This window comes from Podarcis vaucheri (genome assembly GCF_965113315.1).
Source record: "Podarcis vaucheri genome assembly, chromosome: 14".
Taxonomy (NCBI): Eukaryota; Metazoa; Chordata; class Lepidosauria; order Squamata; family Lacertidae; genus Podarcis; species Podarcis vaucheri.
In genome coordinates, this window is record NC_138752.1 from 10,462,952 (window position 1) to 10,483,847 (window position 20,896).

At 42.0% G+C, this 20,896-nt stretch overlaps 2 protein-coding genes across 2 annotated transcripts in view; one reads left to right on the forward strand and one right to left on the reverse strand.

Annotated features, from left to right (window-relative positions):
• Positions 1-273: 273 nt before the first annotated feature.
• PCLAF (PCNA clamp associated factor) lies at positions 274-7,034 on the reverse strand. The gene is made up of 4 exons (XM_082198918.1): positions 6,793-7,034; positions 3,959-4,036; positions 2,744-2,906; positions 274-852 (listed from the first exon to the last, which is right to left on the reverse strand). The coding sequence occupies exons 1-4, from the start codon at positions 6,842-6,844 to the stop codon at positions 789-791; spliced, it is 357 nt and encodes a 118-aa protein (XP_082055044.1). The 5' UTR covers positions 6,845-7,034; the 3' UTR covers positions 274-788.
• Positions 7,035-13,198: 6,164 nt separating this feature from the next.
• The window catches only part of TRIP4 (thyroid hormone receptor interactor 4), a 46,073-nt gene continuing 38,375 nt past the window's right edge, over positions 13,199-20,896 (forward strand). Inside the window, exons 1-4 of the mRNA XM_082198531.1 lie at positions 13,199-13,339; positions 16,905-17,071; positions 17,360-17,496; positions 19,874-20,095. Of these exons, the coding sequence (XP_082054657.1) occupies positions 13,251-13,339; positions 16,905-17,071; positions 17,360-17,496; positions 19,874-20,095 (615 nt within the window). The 5' untranslated portion in view covers positions 13,199-13,250. The remainder of the gene's footprint in view (positions 13,340-16,904; positions 17,072-17,359; positions 17,497-19,873; positions 20,096-20,896) is intronic.

The following is a 20,896-nucleotide window of genomic DNA, read 5'->3' on the forward strand; positions in this document are numbered from 1 at the left end:
AGCAGGAGTGGCAAATGGACAACCATTTGAAGTCTGCCATTTGAAGTCTGTGTTAAAGCATAAGAACTAGAACACTGACATAAGTCCCAGTATGCAAATAAGCAAAGTATATCCTGAAAGTGCAGGAAGGGAATACACAATGAAAGAATTTGAATATAATTTGTTTCAGTGGCATTCACACTATATCCCTGATGTTATCACTACTGCCATTATTGACATACACTACTGCCTCTGGACCACACTCTGGCTCTGCCAGAATAAAAATGCACAATATAGAAAACTCAGGAAGTTATTTTATTACAAATGATTTTATTACAAATTATGCTTTTTGGTGTTCCCAGTTTAAATAGCTGGAGTTTCAGTTTCACCCTTCTCGAACACTCAGAAAGAGAGGCCAAGTCATATCAACTCAAGGTAATGAATTGCATCAAAATACAAACATAGGTTTTTTAAAAAGGTAATACAGTCAATTTCAACACTCATATGGCACAGAACTTTAGGGAGTGCAGAAAGACGTAAACCACACCATTCAACACAAACCCCATGATTACTACTTACTCAACACTGCAATGCTCGATTGGTAGCTAAGCTCCCACAAAATACTAGTTTTCTCAATTCCCTTACAGTCATTCAAGTTTTAGGTTATTTTAGTAAACAAAACAGCATGCTAGGCTTTTAGAGACCTGTACTCAAACCAAAACACATGCAATATATACAGATTTACACACAAAGCTGCCACAAACATTGAGCATGGCAAGATCTGTCAGAAGAAGAGGCAAGGCATCTGATCACATCTGATCATCTTCAGAAGGTGAACCGTCTTCAGCAGGATGAGGAGACAATGGGCGAGCTCTGTGAAGAGGAGAGATTTTTATCATCAAAAAAATCAACCGTACAGTGGTTTATTTATATATTAGATAAGTATATATGGAATTGTTAACTCCTATAGTGATATACCTTTTTTCTTTTTATTAAAAACAATTAAACAATTTAAAGGGTTTTAAAAAACTTATTTTCAAAGTTTTTCATTTCGTATAACATGGAAAAATATATATTAACATGATAAGTCCAGGCATGAATAAATGATCAAGATTACCAAGGAGTCACAACCTCAAATTATTTAAGAGATTGTAATATTGATGACCACACTGCAGATGTTTCCTAACAGAACTATTAAAAATCAACACAATAATGTTTTATCTGTTGTCAATGTACCGCTACATATTGGAGAAAACAAACATTGTGGCAACAAAGATTTCTGTGCTCTAGATGAGATAGGTAATTCTGCCCAACTGCCAGTCAGAATGTTTTGCCTGATGCAGTATGTCTGCTGAGATGATAATAATAATAATAAATAATAATAATAATTAATTTGTACCTGTCCATCTGACTTACAGCACATATAAAAACATAGTAAAATGTTATAGGGAATCCACAAGTCCTGGCACTTTTGCAAACATTTAAGTTTGTACCCCAGGTTATTTTTGAAATAGGCTAGACAGAACAATTCATGGCCTGCATTCTCAGCATCCCAGAACCAAAACATTGTGAATGCAAATAGATGGGGCCATGCAAAGCATTGGAGATTTTATGAACAGTTTCCTGTATCAGTTGCTACATTCTACATCTCCAGCTACCAATACCAATTGCCCCCATCTATTTAGAACAAGTTATTCATGTTTCATGTTTCTCATTTATTAAAATACCATACATCCAAGTCAGCTATATTTAGGAAGCTAGTGCCCTTTAGCAGGGATTAAAGTATCCTAACACAGGGGGCTCAGCCCCTGGAATCTAGATTCTAACTGAAGATAACAAATTAGTTTAACAAGATTATTCAACAGCCCTCCTTTTGTAATGGAAGGCATACTGAGGATCGTGATCATCATGACAATGGACTCAGAAAGTGACTGCCAAAGGCTTCTTCCCTAGTATGGAATCATTTAAATCAAACCCAGCCCACTTCTGCATAAAAGGCTGCCTTTCTTAAATTCTGCTGGGAAACTATGAATGTGATTTTAAGAGCAATACATAAAAAGCAACAAAGCAAAATTTATGTGTATTTTATATGTGGAGTAACTTAAAAACCTAAAATTTTGCTCCTATTCTCCATGATTCCCAACAGCTTTTACCAAATGGTCATGCTGAGGAAGGGAGTTTAATTAGGACAAAGATCTAGTTTAACTAATGGTCCTTCTTGCTATGGATAATGGGCAACCTAAAGCTAAACCTGTTATCTGTGGGTGGAAGCAGAAGTCTCTGCAAGTGAGCAACTTGGGAATGCTTGTCTAAGAAACGAGCAAATTCAGATGAAAACTGCAAACTTTTTATCAGCTCCGGGCCAGCCTGGGCCAGCCGCCTCAGGCAGCAGAATCCAAGGGGCGCCGCCATGAGTAGACTCCCCCAGCACTACCAGAGAAGTGGCTGCAGCAGCTTCCTGTGAGATCATAGGAGAGCGGCACAAAATTGAGCAGAGGCCTTGTATGATCTCACCGGAAGCCACAATCATACAACCTTAATAAGCGAGACTTCAGCAGGGGCAAGGGGAGGTGGGTGCTGTGCAAGGCAGCCCCTTCGCGTTTCACCCCAGGCAGCCCCTGTTTCAGCTTGTTCAACAGCTAAATTTGAAAAGGGTTCTGCAAACCACACAGGAATGTTTCACAGCTCAATAGAATACATGGCTTATCACATTGCACTTTCCAGCTGCAGTATTGTTTTATTTTTTGCAGATCTCCTTTCTTACTTTCTTCTGTGCTTTCCTATTCCACTGCATCCCGGCTCTTCAGGCGCCTGGTTCTCCTTCTCCAAATGCTTTGGGGACTGTGTGAAGAACTCCCCGATTCCTTTTTGCCATGACGGTGTCGGCCTCACACACACTGGGTTGCCACCAGCATATCTACTTTCAGCTGCAAAATGTGGTTAAAAATACGTCAGCGCTGAACAATCATAAAGAACTCAACACACCCAAGATCATTAACTGCAAAAGCTTCAATCCAAAAATGAAATCTGCATAAAAGACAGGAAACCTAGGGCATGAGGAATAAGCTGCCAGGTGGTTTTCCCATCTTCAGTGAAGTCTTAACGAAAGAGCACTGATTAATGTGACTATTTGCCAGATTCTAACATGTTTGTCAGAAGCAAAACTCAAATGATTTGAACTGCATAATCTAATAAAAGTTTAGTCACTAAATGCCACAGTTCACAGTACTGCAGTCTGTCTTATACTCAACTGCCTTAGGACAGCAGCCTAGATCTCAAACCACAATGGATTCCTTGGGTTCAGTGCGTACTTGGGTGGATGGTACACATCAGATACAAACTATTCAAGAAGTAACAGTGAAAGGGGAAGAAATGCAACTCATCAGCTTAACGTTGTAGACACAGCACCAAAGTTTCTCAAGCTACTATGCTTTTGAAACTGCCAAGCTTGTATTATTCTGTATTTGCAGTTGGCATCAATTCACTGCTGCTAATGAACTTACAAATGGGAACTTTTTGTATGGAAAAATGCAACACTGGAAAATCAGTTACGGAAAGTAGTGCATGAAAATGTTCCGCCTCACTTCACTAATTAAAATTATGCAAGGCCAGAGCAGGGAAAACACAAAAGCAGCTTCTTCTGTAGTTGGAGAATTCAAGCACACTGGAGCCTTCCTTTAACTTATTGCAGCACTCTTGCATCATGACAAATGGTTCCGGAATTAACTGCCCTGTTTGGTAAACACCAAATCCTTGTGCAGCAGAGCACTATCCAGTCAGAAGTTAACCAAAATTAGGATATCAGCAGCATTACATATTTACCAAAGTGCTGGCTTCCAGATGTGACGAAGGAAGTCGCCGAGCAGAGATCAGAGAATCCCTGTTTTTGTTTTTAAAGCAGGTAATCCACAACACATGCCCCAAGCCACATAAAAGGCAGCCAAGACTCAAACCCTTTTGCCCTCACCCCTTTGCTCACCTTTCCGTGAAGTAGGAGAGGAGCCGAAATCAGCGTTTCCGGAACCCAGCACTTTCCTTGGAGCCCTGGCAGCCACCACTAGGGTTGTAGGAGAAGAAAAGGGTTAGATATTTTCAGGAACTTCACCCACAAAGAAAGAAGAGATCTTGATTCTACTTGATACCAGCACAACAAGCCTTTACCCTAGGGGTCTGGCTGTAGTTAATTCAATGGTTGGAAGGCACATAGCACATGCCTGGAGATGTGGATCCCCAACTAACTTTCACAGGAAGGCAAGCTTGAATTGCAGTGCCAACCATACGTGCAATTCTATTCTATACATGCATACTAACAAGTTCCCCTGAGTTCAACAGGGCCTAATCCCAGAAAAGGGCATGCGGAATCACAGCCCAGCTACAGGGCTTTTTACTTCTCATGTAAAACTGCTTACACATTTACAGTAAACCACTGCACAGCTATAGGAGAACAATAAACCCCATTACCAAGCATTACTCTAGCACAAATAGAAGCCCTACGACAATCACCACCCCTAAATTTAGATATCCACATAAGAGCCAACCTAGCAGAGAGGATAAGAAGCTAAACATGTCCAGAAGTCTCCAGTTCAGGGCTCACCTCTGTTACTGGTCACATTCACACCATACTGTTATGAGTTTGGGGGGGAGGGGAGGCTGAATGCCTGGGCCCTCTTCTAATTTCTGGATCCAGCAGAGATTCAATTGCTGGAATAGCAACGCCAGCCAGGTAATGGCCCACTAAGCACTCAGCTACATTGGCAAAGAAAAAAAACACTTTATATGTGTTGTTTATGCATTCTAACACTGACACCAGATGGCACTGTGGTGTTCCGCTTTTGCTAACCCGATTTCTCATACAAAGTTTGCAAGCTGAAATGCATCTTTGATGTGTCTAGATCCAGCCTAAGTATGAGAAAAAGGGGAGTGGCTCTGTGCCAGAGGGCAAATGGGTGGGGTCCCCTCCCTCAACTATCTGTTAGAAAGTCAAAAGGCATCCTGATTAGGCATTTTAGCTATGAGATTTTGAATGCTGTCTGTTTTAAACTGTTTCCCTGTTGTTATAGTTTTTATTTAAACTATGAACCAAGTACTTGTACATTAACCACTAAAAATGTTGTAGATATTACTGCAAATTTATTATGCCATTTCTGTGGTTTTTAACTGACATGAGACTTAGTCTATTTATCTGTATCATTTATAATTCCTGTTTATAAAACCCAATAAAAAGATATTTTAAAAAGAGAGAGCCCTGTTTTGATCCAAGACTGTGGCTATGGGAGAAAGAAGACCCTTTCAGAGTGCTGATGCTGTGTGCCCAGTAGGCTCAGGCTGTATATATACTGTATCTAAATAAACCATTTATTCTAAAGACACCACAGTGTCTGCTGTGCCTCGTTCCAAAAGCAAACACAAACCCTGGAACTCGTGGAATCTCAAACTGCTCAGAGATTGGGTGGTGTGCAACAATACATTTAAAGTACTGTAATACCACTTTTAAACAGTCATAGCTTCCCCCAAAGAATTCTGGGAGCTGTAGTTTGCCAAGGATGCTGAGAGTTATAGCTTTCAGAGGGGAATAAAGGGATACTAACAATTCCCAGCCTTCATTGTAAAGAGGGATTGGTTGTTAAACCACATTGAGAATTGTACTTCTGTGAGTGGAATAGAGGTCTTCTAACAATTCTCAGCACCCTTAAACTACAGCTCCCAGAATTATTTGAGGTGCACCATGACTGCTTAAAGTGGTATCCTGGTGCTTTCAGTGTTTGTTGTGAATGTAGCCATTATTTCACTAACTGACCTTAGGCCAGTTAACAGAACTCATAGGTTGCTGCAGAGGTTCCAATAAGGCATTTATAGTGCAGATATTTGCTCTAAGCCTCCAACACCAACTGATTTTTTTTTAAAAAAAACAGTTTAATGGATCTCACAATGCTCCAGAACGTATCTAAATGAGGTGTTCAGAGCACTACAGGAAATTTAAAGCGGAAGCTCATATCACACCTGCAATGAAATAAGATCATGCCCGCCGACATAGGAAGGAACATGCAGAAGACACTTGGCCAAAGGCATGGCCCTTTCGAATCCTATATCCCGCCCTATGGAAGTCCTTCTCAGCATCAACTTTTCCATGGCCAAGTAGGAAAAAAAATAATGCCAACTAATCTTGCGGTAAGGATTGCGACACAGCTAATACGCAGGAAACACTTGGGACCATAAAACGCTGAAGATTATTCATTTCCTACCACCCCACAACTTGCCATACTCAAATCTCCCCAGGGCTTCAAGGTTAATGCAGGAGTACTGCAAGTCTCGGCTCCACCACCTGGCTCCAGAACTGGAGCTTAGTTCTAGAAAGCTGCATAGACATCCGAGGTTTTTTCTAATGATGCTTTCGAATATTTTCTTGCCACGGCCAGCGCCCCCACGAATGCAGGAGGAAGTGGGCCGGTCCGAATATCCGAGCAGGTTTAAGACAAACTACTCCAAATATATTCCCAACAACCTCCCACCCCCCAAATCCCGGTCCAGTAACAAGACTCTCTCCCCCCGTCTACTTAAAAACAAAACAAAAAAAGACTCTTTAGCAACTTGGCTAAAGTTCAATGCCCTCCTTCCTCTAAAGATGCTCAGGGCGACACGTTATGGTTCAGCTCTTCGCTCCATTTCATTCTCACAACAACACTCTAGCCTGAATGACAGCGTGCAGAAACCACCCAGGCGCAATTGCACGGCTGAGCAAAAGTTGGACGCCGGGTTTCCCTACGATGAGCACAGGGGTTTGAAACTCAAGTACACTAAAACCTATTGCCCTACCTTTCCGGTAGGCTCCGCCGGTCCCGCCGCAGTCCGCCTTGGTCCGCACCATCCTGCAACGGCCGCTCGCAAAGGCAGAATCAGACTGCAAGATGCAGCAGCAACGCCCGCTATAACTGAAAAGACCCGCGCAGTCTTCTAGCTTCCGAGACTTTCAAGCTGCCAAGTTTTGTCCTTCCCGCGCGCGCGCCCCGCTCCCATTGGCTCTGGCGGGAAACCCGTTTGACCAATCGCAAGCAAACCCGCGGCTGGCGTTGTGATCAGAGAACGGCGTCGCTTTTAGAACTTTGGTACATGTAACTCCTTTCGCCGAATCGCGGCCTGACCAATCAGAATTGCTGCTCCGCTGCGCGTGGGCGTGGCGGGGGAGGGGACGCGCGCAGCGGGGGATGAATGGGTCTCGCTTCGCCGTTCATTCTTCAGAAAAGGCATTCCAAAGCCTTTGACTCAGAACTTGCCCTGCAAGTTCGATATCTGACCGTTTGGGCGTGGATCGAAACGCCGGGTGCCTTGTCCCACTGGTGGTGTGAAGTGGCTCAGCAGCGGGTGAATTGTTGTGGTCTCACCCACGACTGCTGCTGAAAGCGGGTGGGCACTGAGGTTATTCTGCATACGTTTAAGTTTTAACTGTATTCTCCCAGATTTACATATAAGCTAAACAAGCTATAGCTTAGGGCTCCACTCTCTTGGGGGCCCCCAAAATAATTAAAGGGGGAAAAAGATGTACGTTTCTAAAATATAAGATAAAAAAACAAATAAAACCTGCATACAGCAACAGCGTTTTTAATATACCTCTTAATTGTATTTCAGTTCAACAATTACTTTGATAAAATACATATTTTGTTACGTTCAAATGGCTTTAGATACCTATTAGGTCCATAAATTACCATATAGCATATATTCAACACACACAAAAAAAAACAATTTGTTGTTGACAGCTAGACATATAAAGGTCCCCATTTATAAAGGTACCTTCAGTAGTTTAGGGCCTCATCAGACCTAAATTCGGCCCTGATTCTCACAGTTTATCTTTTGTTTCATTTCATTGGAATTTGACCCCATCGTGTGTATAGAACTTAGAACAACACTTCATGTATCTACTGGAATGGTCACTAGTCAATGAGAGCTTATGCCATAATAAATGGGTGGGGCATTTTTGGGTTGTTTTTATTTTGATTGTGATTTTATATTCTGGTTTTGTTCTGTGAACTGTCCCGAGACCTTCAGGTATAGGGCAGTATATAAATTCAATTTTTTAAAAATAGATTTGTCAGTCTTAAGGTATCACAAGACCCGTGCTTTCATTGCAAGAGACGTAAAGCTCTCACATGCTTGGGAGCAAGCCACGCTGAACTCAGTGAGACTTCTGCAATTAGACACGTATACCCTACGCCAAAGGATAAATGGACATAAATCTGATATCGGGAATCACAAGATGGAGCAACCAGTAGGAGAACACTTCAATCTTCTAGGACATTCTATACAAGATCTCAAAGTAGCTGTCCTACTACAAAAGAATTTCAGAAATTGACTGGAAAGAAGTTGTTGAATTGCAACTTATTACCAAACTTAAAACCATGGAGAGACCTGGTCTGAATAGAGACATTGTATTCTTATCTTATTATACAGGATAAAGCTATTTTTAGCCATTTCACCCATTGCTTTTTCCTGTAAGACCAATTGCAGTCCTTAACAGTCATCAACAGGTTTACCACACCTATCAGCCAATCACCCATTCCCACACCCTTCTGAGTAATACCCCTCCCCACCCTCTCACTCTATATAAGGGTCTGGTGACTTCTGTTTCAGTATATCTGAAGAAGTTTGCATGCACACGAAAGCTCATACCAATAACAAACTTAGTTGGTCTCTAAGGTGCTACTGGAAGGATTTTTTTGTTTGTTTCGACTATGGCAGACCAACATGGCTACCTACCTGTAACTAGAACTATAAATGAAAGTTAAACATGAATTAAGGCTGGTACAAGCACCTTCCTGATTTCAGCTGTGTGCATCCCTGCTTGTTACTGAATACAAACCTTACAGGTGCTAAATACTTACCATTATCCATCTTGAATGGTTCCATTCAAAACCAAATACAGCTGAGCTAATTAGGTATAAAGCCAATTTAAGCTCACTTTGGCATTCCCATTATTTTGTTAAACGGACTTAATTGGTATTAGAGCACTTTAGTGCCATTTACCAAAGAGTAATTGTAGTAATCTGCAGCAACAAGATTACAAGAATAACAATTGTATTTAACTTGCTTGTTGTGGAATGAGCTGCCCTTAAGCAACACATTCCTTCAGAACCACAAAAGTGATTGAAAGAGGAAGAGATAGGCAATCTATAACACAGAGAGAGAGAACACATTGGAGATATAAAGCAAAACAAACTGATTGTTGGAACACTACAATGCACAGTCAAATATGACACAATTTACTGTATTTCTGTCCTTCTAATTCAAGATGGGAGTAATAGAGATGTTTCCTAGCAATTGGTATTCAGGGGTAATACACTAGTTTTGGGGCCACCATTATGAAAGCCCCATCTCCTGCACATGGCAACCAATCAGAACTTAACAGCATGCACTCAAAAAAGGACCCTTGAGGTACATCTTTGTGTGCTGTCAGAATGATACAGATTAAATATCATATGTTGGTTCCTGCATGGACAAAGGGATTCCCTTCTTAGACCATAACAGATCTACAGTACTTCATCGCTATGTAACACTGCCCAATTTTTATTTGGTTGACCTGGTGCACCACCTAAAGTTTCTCTCCAGCTTTAATTGGACTGCAGTTGAGAAATCAGCCTGAGTTGCAATGTTCATTCAATCATTCAGTCTCTCTTCCATGTTCTGTCCTGTGTGTACATATTAAATGCACACCTGGCACAAGGCATGCTAGAGAGGGATGTTAGTACTGTTTGTGTGTGTGTGTGTGGAATCTAGGATGAACTTCCGCAAAGCTCACTACATAGTGTTGGACAAGTTGATAACTCTCAGCTAACTCTCACATTATTATTTTACGGATAAGGAAGATAAGAAAAGCCCTACTAGATTAGACAACATGCTTTCTATACCAGCATGTTGTTTCCTACAGTGACCACTTCAGGCTTTGGACCTACCCTTCCCTAGACAATAATCAAACCATTTTGGAAAGAAGCACTGCACTGCTACAGTTCAAAGTTGATAGGCAGTATAGTTGAGTGGGTTGACTACTGAACTGGTGAAACATTTGGCATGTGGAATATATTGCCAGGGTGGCTATCTATCCACATTGCCTACCATACCGGGTTGCTATGAGTTAAATACAGGAAGAGAATCACCACTATCCTCCTAATGCAGAGCTTTCAAAATTGTGTGTCACGACATTTTAGTGTGTTGGCTGCAGTGTGCAGGTGTGTCACATGAACACTCCCCACACTCCTCCCAGGGCTGGAAAGAGGTTAATTTAACCTCTGGCGGTTTGCTAGTAAAACTGAATTATTGTGTTGCAAAATGATGCATGTCTAAAAAGTGTGTCATCAACATGAAAAGTTTGGAAAGCTCTGTCCTAGTGAAATTCCCAAGGAGTATTCAGAGCGGGGTGGTTTTCAGACTGTAGTGATATGCTTGTAGGGGGGTAGAACCAGGGGTGGAGGAAGGGGGTGTGGTGGGTGCAGGCCGCCCCGGGTGTCAACACTGGGGGAGGGGTTGACAAAATGCTGGGTGGCACTCACAGCAGGGCCTGCAGTGCGCTCTAGCCATGTGTCTCTCCTGCCCAAACGGTCCGCCCGCTGCCTTCCTTTGCCGCTGTGTAGAACTAAGACATACAGTGGTACCTCAGGTTAAGTATTTAATTCATTCCGGAGGCCCGTACTTAACCTGAAACTGTTCTTAACCTGAAGCACCACTTCAGCTAATGGGGCCTCCTGCTGCTGCCGCACCGCCAGAGCACAATTTCTGTTCTCATCCTGAAGCAAAGTTCTTAACCTGAAGCACTATTTCTGGGTTAGCGGAGTCTGTAACCTGAAGCGTATGTAACCTGAAGCGTATATAACCTGAGGTACCACGGTACTGAAAATGTGGTAATGGTAAACTTGCTTCCCATTCATCTAAAATGACTTTGGAGTCTAAATTTGCTTGCTACATTTAGCATATGAATACAGTACTGTAGTAAATGTTGCTTACTTAAGATGTATACATTTGTTCCAAATTTCTTTCAGCTCCTGTTTCAATAGCCCATTCTATACAGGAAAAGTACTGTCATATCTCAATGTGTGACATGCACAAAATAAAATTGATACAAATTGGCAAAAAAAGGATAAAATAATGCTTTTGTCTTTTTGAACTTTACACACCAGCACGTAATAATAATATTGCTTTATAGACTGGGCTGATTAGAACCAGGCCAGAAAGCACTTCAGAGCAGTGAATCACGAATCAAGCAGTTACTCTTTGTATATGTAACAGAGGAGGTGTGCAGCCATTTTACCAAGTGGCACAGGCAATGCTTTGAAATATATGAAGGGAAGGAAACCACAGGAGGCCTCCTTTTTCCCCTGCTGGTGTTGCTGCTGGTTTCAAGGCCAGCTCAGCCCACAGATCACTGTCTCCTTTGTGTATGTGGAAAAAAAAGAAAGGCAGTTGGAACATCACACGATACAGGGCACCATTTCCCCCCTCCTTGCAGAATATGGAAACTGCTTGAGCAGAACTCTGAGCCTTTGGAACTGCACCAGGGTAAGAACTTGTGAGAATGGCATCTCCTTCTGTGGGATTTTTACCCCAATTTTCTGCTTCCATTTCTTCATTATCTATACATACGATTGCCTGTTCTTTTCACTATGTATTTATCTTATTCTTCCCCCTGCCACATTTCTTTGTCTCTCATTTTCTTTCCTGCACCCAATTGCCATGTTTGAACTTTCTTCTAACTCTGGGCTTGTCCAGAAGACAAATTTACACATTCCCACTTTTACATATCTACCCCTTCCCTGGAGCATTGTGGCCCTGAGTCTTTTGCATGGGGCTCCAGATTGCCTCCCCCTACACTTCCTTTTAAAAACGTTTTCACATTGCTGACAAGGCTGATAGACATGCTGCAAAGCACAGTGCCCATGAGACCCCAGCCAGCCACCATCTTAATGTACTCAGAGACCTACATTTGCGTCTATACATACAAATTAGCAGGTGCACATTTTATGCAGAATTTATGTCATGGCCTTAGATCTTTTAAGTAGATAGGCAACAGCTCTGTCTGTTAGCAGGAAGGACCATAGCTCAATGGTAGAGTATCTGAAGTCCCAGGTTCAATCCTTAGCACCTCCAAGTAGGGCTGGGAATGTCCCCTGCTGCCCATCAGTGTAGACAGTGGTGAACTAAATGGTCTGACTCAGTATAGGAAAGCTCATTATACCCCTCCCTCACTTGTCTTTGTTTTCAAACTTCCCTCCTGGATCTCTGTTATGAGAGAGCATAAACAAGATCATGATGGACATCTTCATGTGAACCTGTTTTGAATAACTATAAAGCCTGGGTTTGGGGCTCGCAACTCCTAACAAATCTGAATTCTACTCACACAATGCATTGGCAGGAAGCAAGAAGAACGGCAAGAAAATGATCTAAACGTTATAAATGACTAACATCAAATACATTCTTATAACGTCACATGTATGTTGATAAGAGTTTGAATTGGCAATGACTAAGCACTGTAAAGAGATTTTAGGATCAATGACATTCTCAGTTCTGGGGGGGCAATGAAAATGGAAAATGTCATGCTATTATTAGAAATGGGACTGACAATAAAAATGTCATCTGCAATCCTGGCTTAACAATGAGGATTTTAAATAAAATTGGAAAACTGGGTAAAATTTTAGACACACCTCCTCAGAAGGGATAGTGTAAGCCTGGAAAAAGACATCCCAAATGACAAATGGTTCACAGCATATTCTCTTAAAGGAAAGGCTAAGCTGGGGCTTTTTAGGCACACACACTTAAAAAAAAACAACAAAAAAACTTCACTACAATTCTGTGAGATAAGTTTAGGATGAGATGGGATTACTGGCTCAAGATCACCCACCCAGTTTGCTTCCTGGCTTAGAGAAAATGAGAATCCAAGTCTCTTTCACCCTTATCTATCACTCTCTCACCTAGATAAATCACACTTTGCTTATGTTGGGATGAGAGGTACAGCTGGGCAATTTTAAACTCTAAGTAATGGTCTTCTAGTACCCGCCGTCTTTAGGATCTTTTTCCTAAGACGGTCCTGGGACCTGACGGCGCCACTGACGACTGCTAGACGGACCCAAAGATCTGTTCTTCCGGATTAATTCAGAACCGGAACTATCGATGCACAGCCCTAGTTGCAAAGCCGAGATTGTTCGGCATTGCACCAAGTTGCCGCCGGCTTACGGAGAAGGTGCACCCGCTCTTTCCTTCCCCCAGCACCGAGAGGAACTCGGGCGGAAGGCGGGATGGAGGCCGCGGCTGGGGCGCTCGTGTCGTGGTGTGTGGGGCAGCTGCGTGGCGGCTTCGGGCTGGACGTCGGCGAGGAGCTTGTCCAGTGAGCCGTGGGGAGAGGAGGGAAGGGGGAAAGGGTCGATTCGCCGAGCGGTGGTTGTGGAGAGAAAGCGCTGCCGACGTTGTGGCAGGGAGAGGCGAGGCGCCCCCTTCTCGCCTGGGAGGCGAGCGACGCTAGGCCCGGTGGGGCTCCTGTGCCTTTAGCACAGGCATAGGCAAACTCCGGCCCTCCAGCTGTTCGGGACTACAATTCCCATCATCCCTAGCTAACAGGACCAGTGGTCAGGGATGATGGGAATTGTAGTCCTAAACATCTGGAGGGTTGGAGTTTGCCTATGCTTGCTATAGCAGCTGTAGGACAGGCAGAAATGCCAATACAGTCAGACCTTGGGTTGCAGATGCTTCAGGTTGCGCGTTTCCGGGTTTCGGCGCATGCACAGAAGCACTAAATTGCGCTTTGCGCATGTGCAGAAGCGCTGAATCACAACCTGCGTGTGCGCAGACACGGCGCTGCAGGTTGCGGACACTGTGGGTTGCGAATGTGCCTCTCACATGGATCACATTCGCAACCTGAGCGTCCATTGTACAGGCACCGGAGTTGATGTGTCTTATTATTACAGTGGTAACTTGGTTCTCAAACTTAATCCGTTCCAGAAGTCTGTTCCAAAACCAAAGCATTCCAAAATCAAGGCACACTTTCCCATAGAAAGTAATGCAAAACGGATCAATCCGTTCCAGACTTTTAAAAACAACCCCTAAAACAGCAATTTAACATTAATTTTACTATCTAATGAGACCATTGTGCCATAAAATGAAAGCAATGATCAATGTACTGTACTATAAAATAAATAAGATGGTGTTGCAGATGAAAAAAATTAAAATTAATTTTTTTTCTTACTGCACTGATGATAGTCATTGCTTGGATGCGGGGGCTTTTATCCATTTCCGCAGTCACACAATCAGTAGCTGAACTGGGTTCCACATGGTCACCAAAAAAAATTAACCGAAAAAGCCTCAAAAACAGAAATGCAAAATAAATAGCAAAAACAAAAGCGACAAACTTAATCTGTTCCGGAAGTCCATTCGAAAACCAAGGCACAGCTTCTGATTGGTGCAGGTGCACCGAAAACAATAGCTGACAGCCACATTGGATGTTCGGCTTCCGAAAACCAGAACACTTACTTCTGGGTTTTCGGCGTTTGGGAACCAAAGCGTTTGAGAACCAAGGTACCACTGTATTATTATTTGTGTGCACAATATCTCTCTACTCCTTATACCACTGAGCAGAAAACACGTAGGCCTGTTGAATTTTTCTCTCTCTACATACATATATATATAGATCCCTGTTCCCCTCAAATATGAGAGTGCATAAACAAGATCATGATGGGTGTCTTCACATGAACTTGTTTTGAATAGCTATAAAGCCTGGGTTTTGGACTTACAATTCCTAACAAATCTGGATTCTACTCACACAATGCATTGGCAGGAAGCAAAAAGAATGGCAATAAATTGATGTAAAGTTCATAAATGACTTTTTAAATTTTCAGATTTATCATCAAGCAAACAAATAAAACAATTTCCATAAGTTCCCTTGGACTAACCCCCTCTGCTTTTGTGGGTCTTTATGTTAACTTTTTTTCTGCACCCTCTCTGTTAATCCAATTCTATTTAATTTCCAATAAAACCATAGTCCAAGTTTTAACTACGAGCGTCATTCCAATCCTACTAATAATTTTAATTGTTTACATTTTTTTTAAGTTAAATTGTATATTTCCCCCATTATTATTAAAAATTTTGGGATTCCTGATTCTTCTGGTCAGCTTTGCCGTTTGTGGATAGTCCATCAGTTTAATCTGCCATTCTTCTGTGGAAGAGACTGTGCCTGCTTTTCATATCTGGGCTAATAGTGTCCAGGCAGCAGTAGTTGCATACATAAAAAGTCTCTTCTGGTCACTTGGAATTTTGGCACTTACAATTCCTAAAAGAAAATCTTCTGTTTTTTTTTAAAAGAAAATGTTATTCTAAGGCCTGTTGAATTTCTGCTTGTCCTGTTCAGTTAAATCTATTTACTTACAATAATAAAATCCTGGCAACTTTTGCTCCTGGCCTGTAAAAAGTACTGTTAAAGTCCAAACAAGAATGGCCATCTGTCATGGATCCTTCAGCTAAGATTCCTGCATTGCAGGGGGTTGGACTAGATGACCCTTGGGGTCCCATCCCACTCTACAATTCTATGATTCTAAGAATAAAGTTACAATTACCATAGTTCAACAACAACAACCTAGTTAGAGGATTACTGTAGATTGCATGCATGTGTCTTCAATTTTATATGCTACTTGTTCAAGTAAGCAGGTCCTATAGATGACCATTTATCACAGGAGAAACCAAATGTATTTCTGTTTGTCTGTGAGCAGTTAAAGGCTTAGGAACCCAGCACGGTGGGAGAGCATAAGCATGTGTCAGCCCTAATTGAGTGATACCGATATTTTGAGTTGGCAATGGCAGCTGTTGCCAGTCAGTTAGTATAAAGAATGTAGACAATATATCTTCAGTTAATTGTTACAACAAATGCAGTTATCAAGGAAACAAAGGACCCACGCTGAGACGGAAGTCTCAAAGTATGAAAGAACTTTATTTTATGTATATGCAACATTTATTTTTTAGTAACATTTTACTTTCTATATAACATATTTTTGTTAACCGATGGGTGGTGTATTTTCTTTTTAATTTTGTGATGTAATATTCAAATTCCATTTATATATATGTGTGTGTGTGCGTGTGTGTGTGTGTGTGTGTGTGAAGACAACGGCAGCTGTTGCAGCTGCTGCATATATCTGTCCTGTAAAGTGCTCCATCTGCTGATTTCTGCTAATCAAAACCCTGTTAAAAATACAGGCAGAAGCTAGAATGGCTCCTTTCTCCCTTCTCTATCTAGCTGACAGCCCTGTTGGCACCACAGTTCCTAGGGCACCACTGCTTTGTTTGTCTCTTTTTTTAACTAGGAGGAAAAAAATCTTAATAATAAATCATGTTTTAAATAATAGGATAAAAAAATAATAAGAAATCAATCTTTTAGTACAGCAGCGCCTATACGTTGAAACTCCCTGCCTATTAACATCAGGGAGTCACCTTTCCTGTACATTTTTTGGTACCTATTTAAACATTTTTGTTTATGCAAGCCTATTCAGACGTAGAGAAGTTACATGTATCTATTTCTTTTTAGCTACTGTTGATTTTAACGGTATCTTGGATGCGTTTAAATACTTGCTTTTAACTGTTTTATCAAGAATGTTTCATTTTATACTTTGTAAACTGCTTAGAGGTTTTCTTGTAATCAAGTGGTAGATAAATTTTGTTAAATCAATAAGAAGGGGGTGCACTGATCTTTCTGAGTGTGGAGTTTGTATATTGTTTCCTGATGCATTCAGCCATAGCTCTAATTTACTACTACGTTGTCTCATTTAGTTTTTTATTTTGCCCCAGTGCCCTTAGAAGTCTCATTATACAAATAGCATGTTGAGAAATTAAGTAGCAAAAGCATTTAGCCTTCATCTTGTCTTTTGAACAAGGCACTCCTACAAGCTTCTGCACTTTCTGTTCCTTTATAGATATATCTTGTCTATTGAGGATGAGGAGGAGATTCGAGATTATGTCACTGACCTAATCCAGGGGGCAGATGGCAAGAAGAAGCACTTTGTGGATGAGCTGGTAGCCAGATGGCAAAAGTCCCGTCAGCCAACTTCTGACCCTTTACCAATATATCGGAAAAAAGATGGTAAGTGGGAGTATAATGAGGCAGTAAGTAAAAGAAATAACTCTTTGATCGCAAGATTGCAGCATTTTTAGATTACCACTGAATCCAGTTGCAGTACTGAAAAATATGAGATCTTAATCTGAATTGTTCTTGGTGCTCCTCATGAAAGGTGCCGATGGTAAATTGTTGCACATTGACTTGTGCTGATGGCAAGTGATGTGGTGCAGAGAGCAAGTGAATGTTACAAGGAGAAGGGGAGAGGAGTGGCAGGAGCTATTGAATTTTTCTTTACTGTACATTCTCTTTTAGATAGCTCAGAGGTTCTTCGGCCAGGAGACCAAGTCAAGAGGGGAAGACGCAAAGGGAGAAACAAACAGGAAGCACCTGTTCATGTTGAAGCTGAACAGCCTGTAGAGGAAGTAAAAACACCATTAGATTTAGCCAAGGTAGGTGCATTTGTTTTCCACCATTGGGTCAGATTGACTTTGTGGGTGCTTTATCCAAAGACAGAAGCCTAATCTTCAAAACAAAAAAGCAATGGTTGTAATTTTTTACTTGAAGAGCATAAAGGGGCCATTGTATTTCAGTTGTGGGGACTGATAAGGAGTCTGCTATTCTGAGAGTCAAATGTTTCATCTTTTATCATGGAATGCACGAATAAATCTGTCATCAGTGGTCAGAATCTTTCCACTTTCTTTCTACGTGCTTTTTAAGGACCTAAGTAGGAAAAGTTAAAAAGGGAAATCACCTGAAGCCCAAATTAGAGTTCAAGGAGTTCTGACTGTTGATTTCTTACCTACTTTTCTTGTTGAGAATTTAAACAAATATGCAAAGTCAGTGTGTGCTGTTCCTTTTTCTTCTGTGGCTAAAAATGCAAAGGATTAATGGCATACTTTCTCATTTAGACTGCTTTGTTTGTCTCAAAGTCTTCCAGAGTGTGCAGTCCATGCTATTTTCTCTCAAAAATATTTTCCACTCACCCGGTTTTCCAAGTTTTGCTGACTTGCAATAACATTAAAAGTGGCGAGAGGGTACAATTTAGCTGGATCAAACTCTGAGGTGGTCTTCATCTGCTTCCCTTTCTCTCCTGGAATCCTTCTAACAGGGCGGGTGGTAATAGATAGCCCAGCTAGAGCAGGCCCTAATGTATTTGTTGCCTGCCTGCCCAGCTCCCTCTCTCTCCTAGAAAGCTTTCCATAGGGTCCTTTGTGATGGATGGCACTGTAGTCTCAGCAGATCTCTTGGCAGCTGAATAAGTGTTGCCTAATCTTTTACCATAAAAATCACAGGAATAAAGCCATTGAAATGGATGAAGTGACTACTGTTTCCAAATAGTTGAGGCATTGGTTTTTGTGTTCAGATTTTTATTCACAACAAGAAATATGTATATAGTATTCCACTGTTTCTTTTATTGAATACAGTGGGGACACTTGTGACCAACAGCTTTAACAAACAATTAGGCTTTTGTCTGCAAATTTCCCACCATTTTGATTCTGCACATTCGCACTAACTTTTTTTTTAACACAATTTATTAAATAATTCACACCCTGTTTTCCAGTTTGTTCAAAGCAATTTCCTGTGCATATTTAAGTACAATTTTAAAAATCGTATTGGTACATTTTATGAAAGCCTAGTAGACCCATTTGATAAAATGTAATCCAGATCCCAATTAGGTGCTCCTTTACTTCATCCTCTCCAATGGCCACCTGTAAAGTTTCATTAAGAAATCCTTTCCTGTCTCATAGGAGGTTCCCCACTTAACTAAACTCACCCCACACTCATACGATGGACACCCCACCCCATATTCAACCTTTTGGTTTCCTTGCTCTCTCGCAGCTGGCCACCAGCTTTCTGACAGATGCACATGGAGGGGGTGTTGCTCGCCCTCCCCTCTTCTGCCAGCCAGCATATGGACTCATGGGTCTTTTCAAGGCAATGGGAATACAAAGTTCTGCCCCTCACAAATGAAGTTAGAACAAAAGAAGAGCCTGCTGATCACGCCAATGGCCAATCTAGTCCAGCCTTCTGTCCCCACAGTGGCCAACCAGATGCCTCTGGGAAGCCCATCAGCAGGACCCGAGTGCAGCAACACTCTTCCCACTTCTGATTTCCAGCAACTGGTATTCAGGGGTGTATGGACTGACAGTGGAGGCTTGTTGGCATTGTGAGGGCCATGCCAGCTTTCTCTTCTTTCTCCCAAGTAGGGTGCCTTAAAGATCTGTTCGTATCTCATGAAGGCATAGGACAAATCCTTCAATCAAATCTCAGAAAGTTGTTTGTATGGTTCTGTGCTTGGCAGTGGCGTAGCGTGGGTTGTCAGCACCCGGGGCAAGGCAAGTAATTTGCGCCCCCTAACCCGTGGATTTGCGCCCCCTAACCCGTGGATTTGCGCCCCCTAACCCTAACCCCCAGATGTTGCGCCTGGTGCGGCCGGCCCCCCTGCACCCCCCACGCTACGCCACTGGTGCTTGGCAGAAATAGGTCTGCTGCCACGATTCCCTATTCTTATAATGATAATTCAATGATACAGATGACATGGCTTCTCCTCGTCCTGCATGATAAAGTAAGTTGATAAAGTTAAGCTAGAGATAACTGGAAGACTTCCCTGATAGGCGAGGCACAAAAAACTTGAGTACCAAACAAACTCTGCAAGAGGGGACAACAATTAGGTTGTTTTGTCCCGAGGAACCTTCCGCAATCTTTATGTTGGTCAAAAAGAAGTGGAAAAATAGATAAGGCATTCCAGTTCAGAAGATTCTCACTCCAGTTGTTCTCTGAAATGTGTTTTCTTCTCTCCTGCTGCAACACCTCTGCATAACTTAGGCCCAGGAGATAAACAGTGGCAGCTCCTCCTGCAAGAAGAAGGCAAAATACGTCAATTTGTACACGAAGGAAGGTCAGGACAAACTGACAGTCATGCTCCCGGGGCGCCACCCTTGCGAGTGCCTGGCTCAGAAGCACAAGCTCATCAACAACTGTCTGACATGTGGGCGCATCGTCTGTGAGCAAGAAGGCTCTGGGCCTTGCTTATTCTGTGGGACGCTGGTATGTTAACAACCTCCTGTATATATTTGTGTGCCCCTCACTTTCTACCTTGCTTAATTATATCAGGTTAGCACTGTATTGTTCAGTATCCTGTATAGTCCACTAAGCTATCTCTGTTATACTTCTCAGGGAAAAGAGGAAAGACTTATCCCTCTTTGCTGTTCAGATCTAAATCTCTCATCAAACAGAGAGCTGCTTCTCATATGACATGGATGCATGTTCTTAGACCTTCTTTTGAAGTTTTATTCTAAACATAGTTTGCCACACAGACATAAGCTGATTTAATGTCCCAACATCTTGCTTTGAAACTTCATAAACCAGTACCATGAGAAGCAGTTCCAGGACAATTACAAGGGCTGTCATGGAAGCTGCATTTCAGAACTCATGGTGGATTTTGGTATTGAGCAGGGAGCAGGTGAAAGGTGGAGTTCAACGGATTAACCCCACCTAACAAATTGAGGTACAATCTGAAACGGGAACCATGGGAAGCAGACAAAGACAGGAGTGCACCTCGAATCTTCTTATGGCTACCCTTTCATATATGCACAGTGCTTAGAAAAAAATTAGGCACTTGATAACAGGTGTTATTAATAGCGTGTAGAAATTTCATTTTCTGGATCTAGATGGCAGCCTGTCAGCAGCAGGCTCACAGCAGGGGATGCTGCTTGACACCTTGTGGAGTCACTGCTAGTCAGTGTAGACAGCATTGGGCTGGAATCAGCAGTGGCCCAAATAGGTATTTGTGGGCCCACTTCTTAATTTATTATCATGTTTTCAGATGGTGCTAGTGCTGTTAGTGTG